General features: G+C 42.7%; 1 protein-coding gene across 1 annotated transcript in view; it reads right to left on the reverse strand.

Annotated features, from left to right (window-relative positions):
- Positions 1-746: 746 nt before the first annotated feature.
- Positions 747-13,720, reverse strand: part of TMEM86A (transmembrane protein 86A) — a 47,857-nt gene continuing 34,883 nt past the window's right edge. The window contains exons 2-3 of the mRNA XM_077321573.1: positions 11,406-11,670; positions 747-5,285 (exon numbers count right to left, since the gene is read on the reverse strand). Of these exons, the coding sequence (XP_077177688.1) occupies positions 4,858-5,285; positions 11,406-11,670 (693 nt within the window). The 3' untranslated portion in view covers positions 747-4,857. The remainder of the gene's footprint in view (positions 5,286-11,405; positions 11,671-13,720) is intronic.

Raw genomic sequence — 13,720 nt, forward strand, 5'->3', positions numbered from 1 at the left:
AAAAGGAAGTAATCCTTTCTATTGTATGGAATTTTTATTCTCAAACTAAGGGACATCTATTCCCATAAGGTTTCTTGCATCTCTGTTCAGGAAGGAAATGCCTCCAGGCCTATGACTGCAAAGAAGATGAGTATGAAATGTACCCAGCACTATGGTAACAGTGTGGAATTTGGGTCGTAGAACGTTCCAAAGAAGCCGTTCTTCAGCCTTAAACCAAACATTCTTTAGTCTCCAATTCTACAGCAAGCAGCTGATTTAAGAAGTGTAAATGAAGACAGCGGTTCCAGAATAGGAACTCTTTTCTAATTTTATATTCCATTATTTAAACATTCTGGACCTCTCCATATTTGGTTATATTGTTTTTATTCCAGACTAACTATCTGAAATACACAATGCTGGTTTGAAGAGAGAAATAGTGGGCTCTAGAAGGGTAAAAAAGGCTTAAGAATATATCCCATGTCAGCATCTTAATCTAAAGAATGCACATGATTCGTATCTGGTTGTGCCTTGAGTCGATTATGGGAAAGCAAAATCTCTATTTGACCAGAATATCGATTTGCTTCAGAAATGCATCTCCTCCTTTCACTGTCCATTAATAATAATCAGTTATTCACCTCATCACAGCAAAAGAGATCCAACAAATATGCTCATAATCAGTGCAAAACAGATTCAAAGAACATGCTCCAATCTCAGATAATAACTATGTGCTTGACAAAGGTCATACAGCAATTCAGAAAGGAACGCAATTACTCAAATAATATTTTTAATCACGTGAGTAAAAATCCATTTGACTGTTAAAAGTAGTAGAGCTCTGTTTTCACATATATGTAAATAATATTTTTTCTGCAGCCTACCAGTTGATGGAAACTTAGCAATGTTACCTCCAGACCAATAAAACTGTGTAGCCCTGACCTGGTTCAGTACAGAACACCCAGGCAAATTCTTCCACCACCAGGTTGACTCACTTCATTTTTAATATAACATGTTTGAGTGTAGTATGCCATAGCAAGGATGATAGGCAGTTGTTCTTTCCCTGGTCAGGGTTCTACCACAGAACTGCACCTAATCTGAACTCATGCAGATACATCATAGTAAGTTTTCAGCCATAGATGTGCCAAAATCCAATAGCATCTTAATGTAAAAGACAAGGCTTCCTTCAGCCATATTTTTACTGATGTGGGGGTGGAAGGTGGAAAGAATTGTCCTGTTTCACTTTTCTGGACAACTGGGCAGGTCATGAGTGAGTGTTAGAGTACAACTGAGGAAACCTGAGTTCAGATTCTCAATCTGCTATGAAGCTCACTAAGACCATTTATGCACTGGAGGTTTCATGCCGGGCTGCAGTCTGAAGTTTTAGTCATGGCAGGTTGCCCCACCTCTTCCTGTACTCACATGGGGGAGCATTATTATTATTATTATTTATTAGACGTGTTACTCGCCTCTCCCCGGAGGCTCGAGGAGAGTTACAGCATTTGGCTCAGTGCACCTCATCTGCCCCCGATTTGTGTTCTTGCATGGAAGCTGAGGCAGTAAAGTTCCCAGTGCATAAACTGTCAGAGTGACATTGGGCCAGGCACTACCAATCCCTTGACACCATTGTGGTGCTAAAACAGGGTTACCAGGTCTCCTCCCAACAGCAATGTTCATTGCTTGCTGTTGCTCTGACTAATAATGAGGGGGGAGGGGAAACAGCAGTGTTATGTGTGGAATGCCATCACTTTCAGGGGAAACCCAGAAGTGACATCACATTTCTCTTCGGAGTCACTAGTTTTACCATAAAGTTTCTGACAATTCTGAGAATGAAGTGACATCAAAGCCCACACTCTTGCTGGTGCCCTTCATGTCCCTACTCACAAAGCTATCACTGGTTACCAGGCATAACCCTAGGCTAAAATTGATGGTGACAGAACTTCAAGCTCCTTGGAGAAAGGGCTAAAAATATCACATGTTAGCTCCAATTAGCATTTTTAAATAAAAAATTATAACAAGACCAGAGAGCATGTCACCATTGCTGGTCTAAAACTGAACTGGTTTTCCATTCTACCCTAAACTCATGCTGTGTGTGATTGTAATCTTTTTCTATCTCCATGCTTTTAGAATGGCATGATTTACTCTCAGCACATATGCACTACAAATTTAAATTACTCTCCATTATCCCGTTGGGAAGAGTAGCTTGATGCAAGCAGAGTCATACCAAAGGAAGACCATGTTGATATTTTCCTGTCTTACTGCCAACTGAAATGGTGTTCCTGAGAGTCAGGATTGAGGAGCAAATTGGGAGATTGCAGCAAAAGTCTCTTTTCCCTCTGCAGTTGGACAAATTCTTCTGTTGGTGGAACTGTAGCTTCACCAACAGAAAGGCCCACTGGATCAAAAATCTGAGGTGGGGAAGGGCCCTAAGGAACCATAATTATTTCTCAGCATCTTCAATATAGGTTCATACTGTAGATAAGGCCTGTCAGGGTCTGCTCAGTTGATTGTCTGCATATTTTTGCAGATTCAACCTCCAGGAATGTCCAACAAGCAGCTTCTCATGAGAACAAGTAACAAATAATTTTGGGACATATAATGAGAAAAGGTAAGTACTTTTGTCCACTCATTGAAGAATGTCAGCTGTAGGGACCATTACAAGCTGAATCCCCTGGCCAGTCTGTACTGAAGAAATTAAAAGACCACTCCATAGCTAGATTTAATAGGTCTAAGTATGCCCTAAGCCATATTTAAGTACCAGGATGTAGGAATGATGATTCATTTTATTCATCTAATTTATAAACCACCTTTCTTCTCAATAGGACCTAAAGCAGCTTACATGGTTCTCCTCTCCTCTGTTGTTATTATTACAACAATCCTCTGAGGTAGGTTTGGCTGAGGGTACATGATTGGCCCAAGGTCATCCAACAAGCTTGCACGGCAGAGTATGGATTCAAACCTGGGTCTCCCAGACCCCAGTCTAGCACTCTAACCACTACACCACACTGGTTCTGTATCTAGCAATAAAACAGGCAAGATGCAAGCTTCTGTGAGTGCGCAGACCATGTGTACAGATGTGGCACTATCCAATAAATGGCTTTCAGAAAACTAAAGCTACTGTTTTTCAGTTTTCCTAGGTAAGAACTAAAACATCTGTATGGCTGATTTGCAAGCAAATGCAGAATCCCAAAGAAATATAATAGAAGGTTTCTATAGGAATATTGTATAGCCTAGTTGTTCAGAAAGGAAATAAACATTTAACTTATCTCTGTTCACAAGATAAACACATATTGCAATTATTAACTCTGGAGTATCCAGCCAAGTGGGTCATGCATCCATGTGTCTTCACACTGACTGCTGCAGTGCAGGTCAGTCAACCCATTTTTCATCCCAATATAAAAAAATCAGGGAAGCTGCAGTCATGCACATTTTCCAAGTTGCATTTCCTTCCCAGCCTCCTTTATAGTGGTTCAGTGCTGCCCAAGGAAAATGAGCAAATAGCTTGGGAGAGTGGCGTATTGATTTGTCTCTCAGCACTTTGGTGATAGGCTATAAAATGTAGGTGTGATTCCCTGCATTGCAGCTGTGGGTATGAAGGCACCCACAATCTCTACAGTTCTGTGGTGGGAAAGTAACACAATATGTATGTGCATGTAGACAGAGAGATGGGCACACAAACAGATATATGTGGAAGCTCATTAGCTTCTTTTGAAATAAATATTGTTCCCTGATAATCCAGCAAGACCACAGAAGAAATAATACAGAGTTAATCAGAGTTACAGGTCCAAAACATAAGCTAGTTCACAGTGAGCCCAGCACCTGTCGCTTCAAGCGCATTACCGCCAATGCTTTCTTTTATAATACATCAATTTTGTTTTGGATTTTGTAGATAGGGAGAAGAGAAGAGGACTCCAACAGGATCATTCATCAGAGTTCTCACCAGACAGCGGTAAGAGCAGTTGGTTTCCTTGCCTGATCAATTCAGCCAGCAAAGCAGTCAGTGATTAGACCTGGAGAACACCAGCAAGGAAAATGTCCCTGCGCCCCATCTTCTGGTGCACTAGTCTGAGGGTAGGCACGCTAAAACCCGCCTGCTGAAAATGTTGTGCATCATCTGTTTTAGACAAAGAATAAAATCCTTTCACTTCCCATACTTTTCTCCCAAGCCTGAGAAGATTGTTGCATTTTGTTGTTGCTATTAAATCTGCAGAACTACAGATGCTCCACAGCATTCACATTCAGAACAAAAGGGGGGGAAAGGCTTTGAACAACTTATACATAAATGGTTTCATGAATCTGGAATTCAGACCGGCTTGACACAGGGATGGCACAGGTTTTACCACCCACACAATTCTCACAAATGTTCCAGCATCCTGACATGATTCAAGTCGGAGGGGAGGGGGCGTGTTCCTTGTGTAGATACAACATCATTTCACAGTTGTTCTGTAACGCACGCAGAATGGGAGCTTGGCCAGACAGCACGAAGGTTCATTTTCACATGACCTGGCACATCCAGTGTCGAAGGCAAGGCTGTTAAACCCTCAAAGTCCTGCCTAAACCTGCTGCTGTTGTTGCTGCTGTTGTTATCCTTTGTCCTAAAACAAGCCTTCATCCTTTTGGAAAGTTCAGCACCAGCTTCAGTTTTATGCAAATACCATGAAGTATTACAGAGGCCTCCCAAAGCTGCCAAGACATAAAATGTCAGCTAGTAGGTTTCAGGAACTAAACTTCCAACATGGTGTCCAAAATCCAGCCAACTGGCTGGAGGAGAGCCCGCTAAACACTAAAAAGAATGCAAACATCATTTCACCTGGAGAGACAACTTCCCTCCCTGGTGCATGCAGCAACAGTATCCCAGTGGTGTCTGACAGTCTGCTGGTGTCCCCTCTACTTCCTCTTTTTAAAGTCTCCTTCATCCCTGCTTTCTACAGCAGAAAGTGCAATGAGCATCTGAGCGGCGTAGTAAGTGGCCATAATGATGACCCGTGAGTAGGGCACAGGGAAGCAGAATTTGTTGACTGCAATGGTCAGATCTGAGACCATGAAAAGCACGGAGCCGATGCAAGCGGAGAGCTTGGTCCAAGTCCAGAGGTCATTGCACAGCTGTACACCAGCCATGGCCCGCCAGCCCATGAAGCCTATCAAGGCAATGTAGACGGCAACCAGGTAGGTAAATGGGCCAGAGAGGTAGGAATATAGGAAGGTGTAGCCGAAGCTGGAGACCAGGGCCATTCCCAGGCCAGCTTTCAGGTCCAAAGGCTTCATCCCAAATGCTGAGGAGTACAGGATGTGTGTGATGGCAAACATCAACAAACCTGAGAGAGAAAGGAATCAGGAAAAAAAACATGATCAAAGTGCCTAATGTCTACAAACTAGAAATACGAACAGCAAGACCAAAAATGCTGCTATATGAAAAGATCTCTGTGAGTAGCAAAACTGATTATTAGCAATGGCTGGTCCACCTTGGTTAGTAAAAGGCACTGACAGATGAGGCATAGGCAGATGTTAAGGTATCTTAACTGAATTGCAATGCCTTCATAATCAGGGTGTTACTCCTATTTTACTAGAATAAAAGTACCATTAAGAAACAAGTTTCTTAGGAGGCCATGCAGGATTTGAACAGTGAAATTCCAGACAACACTTACATTTTAATTGTCAATCAGTAATCTTGGATTGGAGTGAGGAATTACAAAGAATGGACTAGATTGTACCACAAGCCTATCAGTCAACTGAGCAAAGTTTGAAGGCTTCATCATCTAGAGAACTGTGGCTTGTTGGAGGAAGGCTGGATCCATGCAAGCACAATGTCTGAGATTTTGTTATGTCTGCCTGCTTCTCCACCAGCACCTATTCACTGTTAGTTATCCCTTTTCTGCAAGCAGTTGCAAGCAGAATGCAGGTGTTTAAAGAAGGTAAACGATAGTCACTAACCAAGGTCTGCAAAAAGACAGTGGGACAAGGAAAACACCAGATTGCCAACAACATCATTTACATTCTCTGTGAAACCTGAATGCATTAATGAAAACGATGAAGACATTACCTCAAACCTAAAATTAAATTACTGGGTGCATGGGAACCCAGCGGCAAACTCATAGCTATAAGAATGCAGAGGGTTGGGGGAAGGACCAATTGGGCTCCAATCACAGACCACTCAAGATCTTGTTTGTACCAATGACTGTAGCTGAAGCAGGACAATGGATTACCACCGCATACTCTGGTGCAAGGTGACACCCGGAGACAGAGAAGGGAACAGCAAAATTACTAGAATATATTCTCTTCCTCAGGGGACAGAAAGAACGGAATGACCCCAGAGTAGATTTTAAATTCTCTGGACACAGAGAAGAAGATCCCATACTCTTGCATCTGGGTTTTGACCTGGGAGAACAAGCCATTAATAACTAAGCCTTCCTGAGGGATTCCGTCTTGTCTACATGGCCAGGGATAATGATGAGGAGACCCAACCCAGAGAACTATGGTAATGCTGAACTTTAGACTACTGCAGCTTCAAATGAAGCTAGCCTGTCTAACTAAACATAATTTAAGATAAGTTCTGAGTGTGGGGAAAGAGGATTGTGTAATTTCACATTTTCTTTGTTCCCTTGCTCAGCCCAAATGCTTGAATATAACATATGTATTATTTTTATTCATTTTTTAAAAAACGTACTCTGGAAACACACTATGCCTATTTGGTCTTGCTATTTGAAGTGTGGCAATAAGAAGAGGAGGTGGGTAAACGTGCCATCCCTGGAACATGACAGCTTGAAACTGCAAAGATTGCCCCCATGTTAGCTTGATGGAGGGAAACGAGTGAAACGGCAGTGCAGATGCAGAGTGCTAGATATACAACTCCATTAAGGAGAGTCTTTGGTGGCAAGGGGAATTTCCCAGCAGCAAGGGAAGATGTGGCATCTCCTAGCAGAGATTCGGGAGAGTCACAGGGTTTACCTGCATTCTGGGGAGTTTGAATGTCTGTTCTTTACAATATACATTTCATATCAAGTGTGGAACAGACCTAGGTGTATAACTGCACAGTTAGGTACTTCTTGCTTGTTCCTTTTCCCCCTCCCCATTTCATCCTGAATGCACAACACTACAAACCCATTACCCGTTTTTGATCTTTTCATGAAAATTATTTCTCGGGGCTGATTTGAAATTACATAGTGATTTTCCCAAAGAAAAGCAGATTTGGGAATGTGATTTTAGGGTAGAAAGGGGGGAGAATAGGATACTTAACCCTTTTCCCATATGCTACTTCTATACTCTATTTGGGGTCTAGCCTTTCCCACATGAACTTGCACAACCACTGTAGTAATCTTCAGGAGCATTTCTCTGAGGCTAGATGGGTGGCAGCCCAAGAAAGGGCCTTCTTGATAGGGGTACCAATGGCATTCCCTCCCCAGTGGGATTCATCTGCTCCCCTACTTTATTGTCTTCCACAAGCAGGTGAAGGTGTAACTGTTTTGTTTGGTGTTGTCACATTGAGCCTCCTTCCTATGTGTGTTTTGTTGTCATTTTAATCATTTTTATAGTATGGATTTCAAAACCTTGCTTTAATGTTTCTCTTTATTCATTGCCTTGGAGACATTAAACTGGGTGGAAAACTTGCAGAAAAGTGTTTTAAATAAATGAATACACCAAACCACACACAAACACAGGTCCTCCCTGCCCCATGGGATTCCAAATGTATGTTTCCTTCAATTTCTTCACCCTTGGCAATTCTGCAATGTGTGGGTTATGGCAACTCTCACAATCTCACATAAAACAATATATATCCCTTTCCAAATAAAAGCCTCTTGTGGCACAGAGTGGTAAGGCAGCAGAAATGCAGTCTGAACCTCTGCCCATGAGGCTGGGAGTTCGATCCCAGCAGCCAGCTCAAGGTTGACTCAGCCTTCCATTCTTCCGAGGTCGGTAAAATGAGTACCCAGCTTGCTGGGGGGTAAACGGTAATGACTGGGGAAGGCACTGACAAACCACCCCGTATTGAGTCTGCCATGAAAACGCTAGAGGGCGTCACCCCAAGGGTCAGACATGACCCGGTGCTTGCACAGGGGATACCTTTACCTTTTTAAAAATCTCCTTCCAAATCACAAAAATAAGCTAAGCAAAGCCCCACCTAAAATAAAATAAGACCCACGTTAAACAGCATTAGTGCTAAAACGGCTGTGAAGAAATTTTTTTTTAAGTTGAATTTGCTGGTATTAGGCTTCATGGTCTGATTCCACTTCATTTGTTAGAAATTGATTATTTCTGGAAGTACCATTTTGAAAATGGGAGGGGCAGTTTCTCCCCATTCTGAGGCACCACATGACTGCTCCTCAGGGACATATCAGACTTTGGCCAAATCACTGGCCCATTCTGCACAAGTTAAATGTAGCAGGAGTGTGGCAAATAGCAAACGCTACTAATTTGCAGTTATGCATGATGTCGCATGCAATCTGCCACACTCCTGAAACAGACCCGCGAAAAGTGCTTCGTTGTAGCGCTTCCAGGGAAATCCCAAAAAGTAGATTCACCCTATGGAAAGCGCTACACTCTTGCAAGCAATCTGCAACACTAGCGAAAAAGACCTGTGTGTTCCCATTGTTGCAGTTTCAGCAAAGTCCCTCCCCCTGGCTCTCTCCTCTGAACTTCCAGCGAAGCGATCACCATTTTTTTTCTTGGAGCGAGAGGAGAGCAACGAACCGGTGAGCCTTCATTCACCCAGCGAGGCTTCTCAAGCTGCAGTCCCTCCACAGAGCTGCTTTAAAGCTCCCCACAAGTCACCAAGCACAACACAGCTCCATTTGCAAGTTCCCTTTATTTTCGGACGAAAATCGCACCCGTGCACGGGGGGGAGGATTTTTTTTTCACTCGGGGGAGCGTGGCAACGATGAAATGGCAGCTCACATGCCAGCTGCCAGCTAGATGGGTCTCTACGTTAGGAGGAAGCAAGGAATCAAGAAATCAAGGCACATTCGTTGCAACGTGTGTTTTTCTTTTCTTTTCTTTTCTTTTTTAAACTGTTCTTAAAGGGAAAGGGGCTTCTACGGAGCATGGTAACAACCGCCCATTGGCTGCTCATTTGATTGACGGCCAGGGGTGGGACAAAGCACGGAAAAAATTGCTTCCTTTCTAGCGATTTTTGGTGAGACCAGAAACCTGTGGGAAATGATTGAAACGCAACTGGATTCCACTACAAAGGCAGGTATGCGTTACGCTGAATTCCACTATTTTAAATTCCGTTTTTTCTTTCTGCAAGCAATCCGCCACATTGATCCTTATGCGGAATGGGCCACTGTTTCTACACATAGCTGCTCTATAGCACAATAGATCTAGATATTAACTCAGAAGGCCAAAAACATAGATCCCTTTCCTTAAGTAAACAAAGGTTAGTTTGAAACAGTTAATTTTTTTATATTGAACAAAAACAGTAGAAATAACAAGTTCTCTTGAAAATGAAATGTTCTGGATTTGGCACTTAGGTATTGAATCAATCCAAGTGTGGGCCTCTGACTTTCCTTAATTGTGCCCCCCACTGAAATAGCTTTGGCCCCCACAATGATATCTGAAATGGTAACCTACTACTTCTCAGATACATAATCCACAGAAACTATGGACAGATGGGCTTTCTAAAGAAGGTGAGGTGAGGGAAGGAAGAAATAGGCTTTGCTTTTCAGCTCTGAAATTTGATCTCATCACATTTTCTAATGTAAGCTGCAGTAGCAAATACCCACAGAATATTTTTACATTATTGAGGTTTCAAAAATACTGGAAGAGGGAAAGTCAGTGGCCAAAACTTTGCTAGAGGTCAATGAGACCTTTACCAAACAGGACTAGTGCTAAAATGGCTGTGAAAAGATATTTTAAAGCTGAATTTGGAGGTATTTTTTACATTTTCAAACCAAGAATCCAATACAGATAAACAAGGGGTTGAATCCCACCACCTTTTCTGCTGGGGGGAAAGGAAGGATTCTCCTTGGCCACCAAAAATGGCAACAGTGACAATTATGGGACCTGTGGCATCGAGCCCATAGACTTGTTTGAGACTGAATGAAAAAACCTGACTGGAAACACAACCCATCCTATTTGCCACAGAGAAAAGCATCTGCTCCTTGTTTTCCATCCTCATCAGATCTTGTCAAACCAGATCCTGCTTTTGAAAGGTAAGTAGTTAATGATGTATCAGCATGTCTACTACTGCTGTGGTAAGACTTTCAGACTGGGATCTGGGAATCCCAAGTTTGAATCGCCAGTTTACCCTGGAAACTCACAAGGACCTTTTCCGCACTGGGAATTTGCCCAACCTCACCATTCATCCAGTGGCGAGGCAAATTCCTGGTTCCACATGACATCGTGGCCAGGCCAGGGCTGTCCCAGGCCTGGCCCACTCAGGCCCTCATTTTCCCCTGTGGCAAGGGAACACGGATAATTCTGTGCTCTCTTTGTTACCCCAGGCATTGATATGACCTTGGCCATGGGGAAGTCCCTGTTGATATGACCTGGGCCCATTCTTAAAACCCAAATTCCACCGCCACTGTCCTGCAGTGCAGCAGAACCTCACTGCTCCAGTTGCCTTGTCCAGAGACACAAATCTGAGATGGACTAGGTCCAGCAGGGAAAATGCTCCCCCGTCTGGACCCAGGAAGAGGTGGGATAACCTGCCCCAACTGAAACACCTGGCAGCACCCCATGTGAAATGGTTCTAGGTGTCCTTGTCAGTTATATATTCTTAGCCTAATTTACCTCATGGGGTTGTTTTGAGAATAAAATGATGAAAGTTGTTTTTGGTCCCCATTGTGTAGGAAGACAGGGTATAAATGAAGTAAATAAATAATATAGATAAAGGCAGATAAAAGATAAGTTGGTAAATGGGTGGGAAAGAGAGAAGGAAGCAAGGTAAGGTGGGGCTGTAGAGGTTGCCAAGAGGAAAGAAAGAAGAAATAGTATGGGAAAGGGCTAGAGAGAAAAATGAGGTGTCCTCCACAAGTTCATGCAGGTTTCTTATCATGCAGCTGAGCCCAGAACAGCACAACTTGGGCATAGTGCTCCCAGGTACAGGCTGTCAGGGGAAGGAAAGGGAAAGCTATACAGATAAAGGCCGGTCGACTAATGGGTAGGAAAGAGAGAAGAGAGCCATAAAAGGAAGCAGGCTATGGATGACTTTTGGGGAAGGGATATAGCAAATAGTGGGGGAGGAAGAAATGAGATTCCTCCCTACTTGTCCTTGCAGGTCTTCCACCATTACCTAATTTAAAAAAAGGACAATGACAAGTGTCTGATAATGGAGAAAACACAACAGAAGAACGGCACATTCTGCTGCCTCCTGTGGGCACATTTCCAATCATGAAATGGAAGACTAGTGCAAACATCTGTGTCACTTCCAGGCTCAGTGTCTTGAAAGCCAGAACATGCATTGCAAGGGTGCAACTTTAGCAACAAGAAAAACCACTGACCATGAACAAAGTAGCCTTGTTCTTGCCAGATGAGGAAGGCATCTCCAAGGGCTGAGAATATCAGGCCAGCTAAGATCCTACAGGCACTGCGATGGGCCACCAGGAAATTGATCCCATGAGCCAGCAGGAAGACCCATAGGCAGAAGATAGGCAGACACTTGATGAGGGCACTGAACCAGGAAGGGCTGGAAGTCGGCAGCCACAGGACAAAGTAAACACAAGTGGCTTTGAAAAAGGGCACGAGCTTCGGCCCTTCACTCTTCACCTAGAAGAAAGAAAAACGGAGTTGTAAGAAAGTTTTTAAAAAATCCATCTATCAGCAGAGGCCCCACCGAGACTGTAAACAGCATTGCCCAATTGTTCCTCTTGGCTTTAAAAGCCCACTTCCCCTCTCCTTCAAGAATCCTGCTGATCACCAGAAATTACAAGAACAAAGCAGTCTTGAACTTTACCAGACTTTTTCAATGCCATCAACTGTACAATCTAGGAACTTTTCTGAGCCTGCAAGCCAAAAATAAGGGCTTAAAGAGATTTTCATTTATTCCCTGTAAAGCACAAAAGCCTTGGAAATCAATCTTACTCATTATATGGTTTTCAAAAAGTAAGACTGCTTGAGGCAGTTTCAGTTCTAAGGGGAAAAAATCTTGGGTATGCTGAAGAATACTGATTTCTGACGATCACACTTATACAGCTTTTCTTTTTCTTTTTCTTTTACTATGCACTTACTTCAAGACCTGCCAACCGCACTCTCTATGCATCAGGGGCCAAGCACAGGTTTTGCATGCAGAAATTTTCATCTTTAATTCCTGGCATCTTCAAATGTTAAAAACAGTATAAGATAGGTACATGAAGAAACCTGAGGCCTCAGAGAACTACAGATATATCTATATTCTATCTATATAATACAATAAATCTTTATTGGCATAAAACAATAAAAGGCAAATACAGCCAAGCAGGGTAGAATATGATAGGGTAAGATAGGCTGATATTATAAACTAAACAGGGTAAAATTGGCTGATTTAAAACATCTTCATTCAAACAACCATTAAAAATTCAGCTACACACAATGTGATCTCTGCAGAGAAATCATTTAGCAGGAATTGGAGTGTAGCTTCATCATTCACTAAACCCCTGGGACAAAGTAGAGGATCGAGAAGTTCTCTGTGAAGACTCACATGAAGTTGACAATCTAAAATAATATGTAAAGTTCAATCAGGGCAGTTCGCAGAACAAGGACACAATCTTTCCTTCCTTGGGACAAATGAAGAAGAAGAGTTGGTTCTTATATGCCGCTTTTCTCTACCCGAAGGAGTCTCAAAGTGGCTTACATTCGCCTTCCCTTTCCTCTCCCCATGACAGACACCCTGTAAGGCTGAGAGAGTCCTGGTATTACTGCTCGGTCAGAACATCTTTATCAGTGCTGTGGCAAGTCCAAGGTCACCCAGCTGGCTGCATGCGGAGGAGCAAGAAATCAAACCCAGCTCACCAGATTAGAAGTCCGCACTCCTTACCTCTACACCAAGCTGGCTCTTCTAGGCAAATTATTTTTTCCAAATAATTTGCCTAGAAGTTTGTTACCACGTAAGGATGCGTTCTACATACATTTTAAATTATTTTTTAAAAAAAGATCAGCCACAATCATACTCAATAGAGAATTCAAATCTATATATACTGGCCTTATGGTAACTTTGGCATTCATGGTAATCATTCAGTGTCTGGATCAGCACATGTGCTTTATTTATTTAGAACAGTTTAATGCCACCTTTCCATTGATCAGGGCACACAAGGTGTTGAACATAAAGAAAAAAATTAAAATTGAGCAATTAAAATACATTTAAAATCACAAAACAATTAAATTCAAATACATAAACACCACTCAAAGGAGGGCCAATAATTATTATTGGAGTTATACCAGATGAAATTTTAAAAGTCTACACCTGCTAACAAAAGACACAGAACCTTCCTCAGGCGAGAGTTCCAAAGTTTTGGTGCTACAACCAAGAAGGACCTTTCTTGGGTGGTTACTCATACAGCTTCAGATGGTAGGGGCAACTGAAGCAGGACCTCCAGCAGAGACTAGAATATATGGGTAGGTTCATATGAGAGAAGTAGGGTTACCAGCTCCAGGTTGGGAAATGCCTGGAGATTTTAGGGGTGGAGCCTGAAGAGCATAAGATTTGGAGAGGGGAGGGACTTCAGTGGGGTATAAAGCCATTGACTTCACCTTCCAAAGCAGCAATTTTATCCAGATGAACAAATATTTGTGTCCTGGATACCAGGTAGAATCCCAGGAACTCTCTAGCCACCAACTAGAG

Source organism: Paroedura picta, chromosome 2, assembly GCF_049243985.1.
Source record: "Paroedura picta isolate Pp20150507F chromosome 2, Ppicta_v3.0, whole genome shotgun sequence".
NCBI classification, from domain to species: domain Eukaryota; kingdom Metazoa; phylum Chordata; class Lepidosauria; order Squamata; family Gekkonidae; genus Paroedura; species Paroedura picta.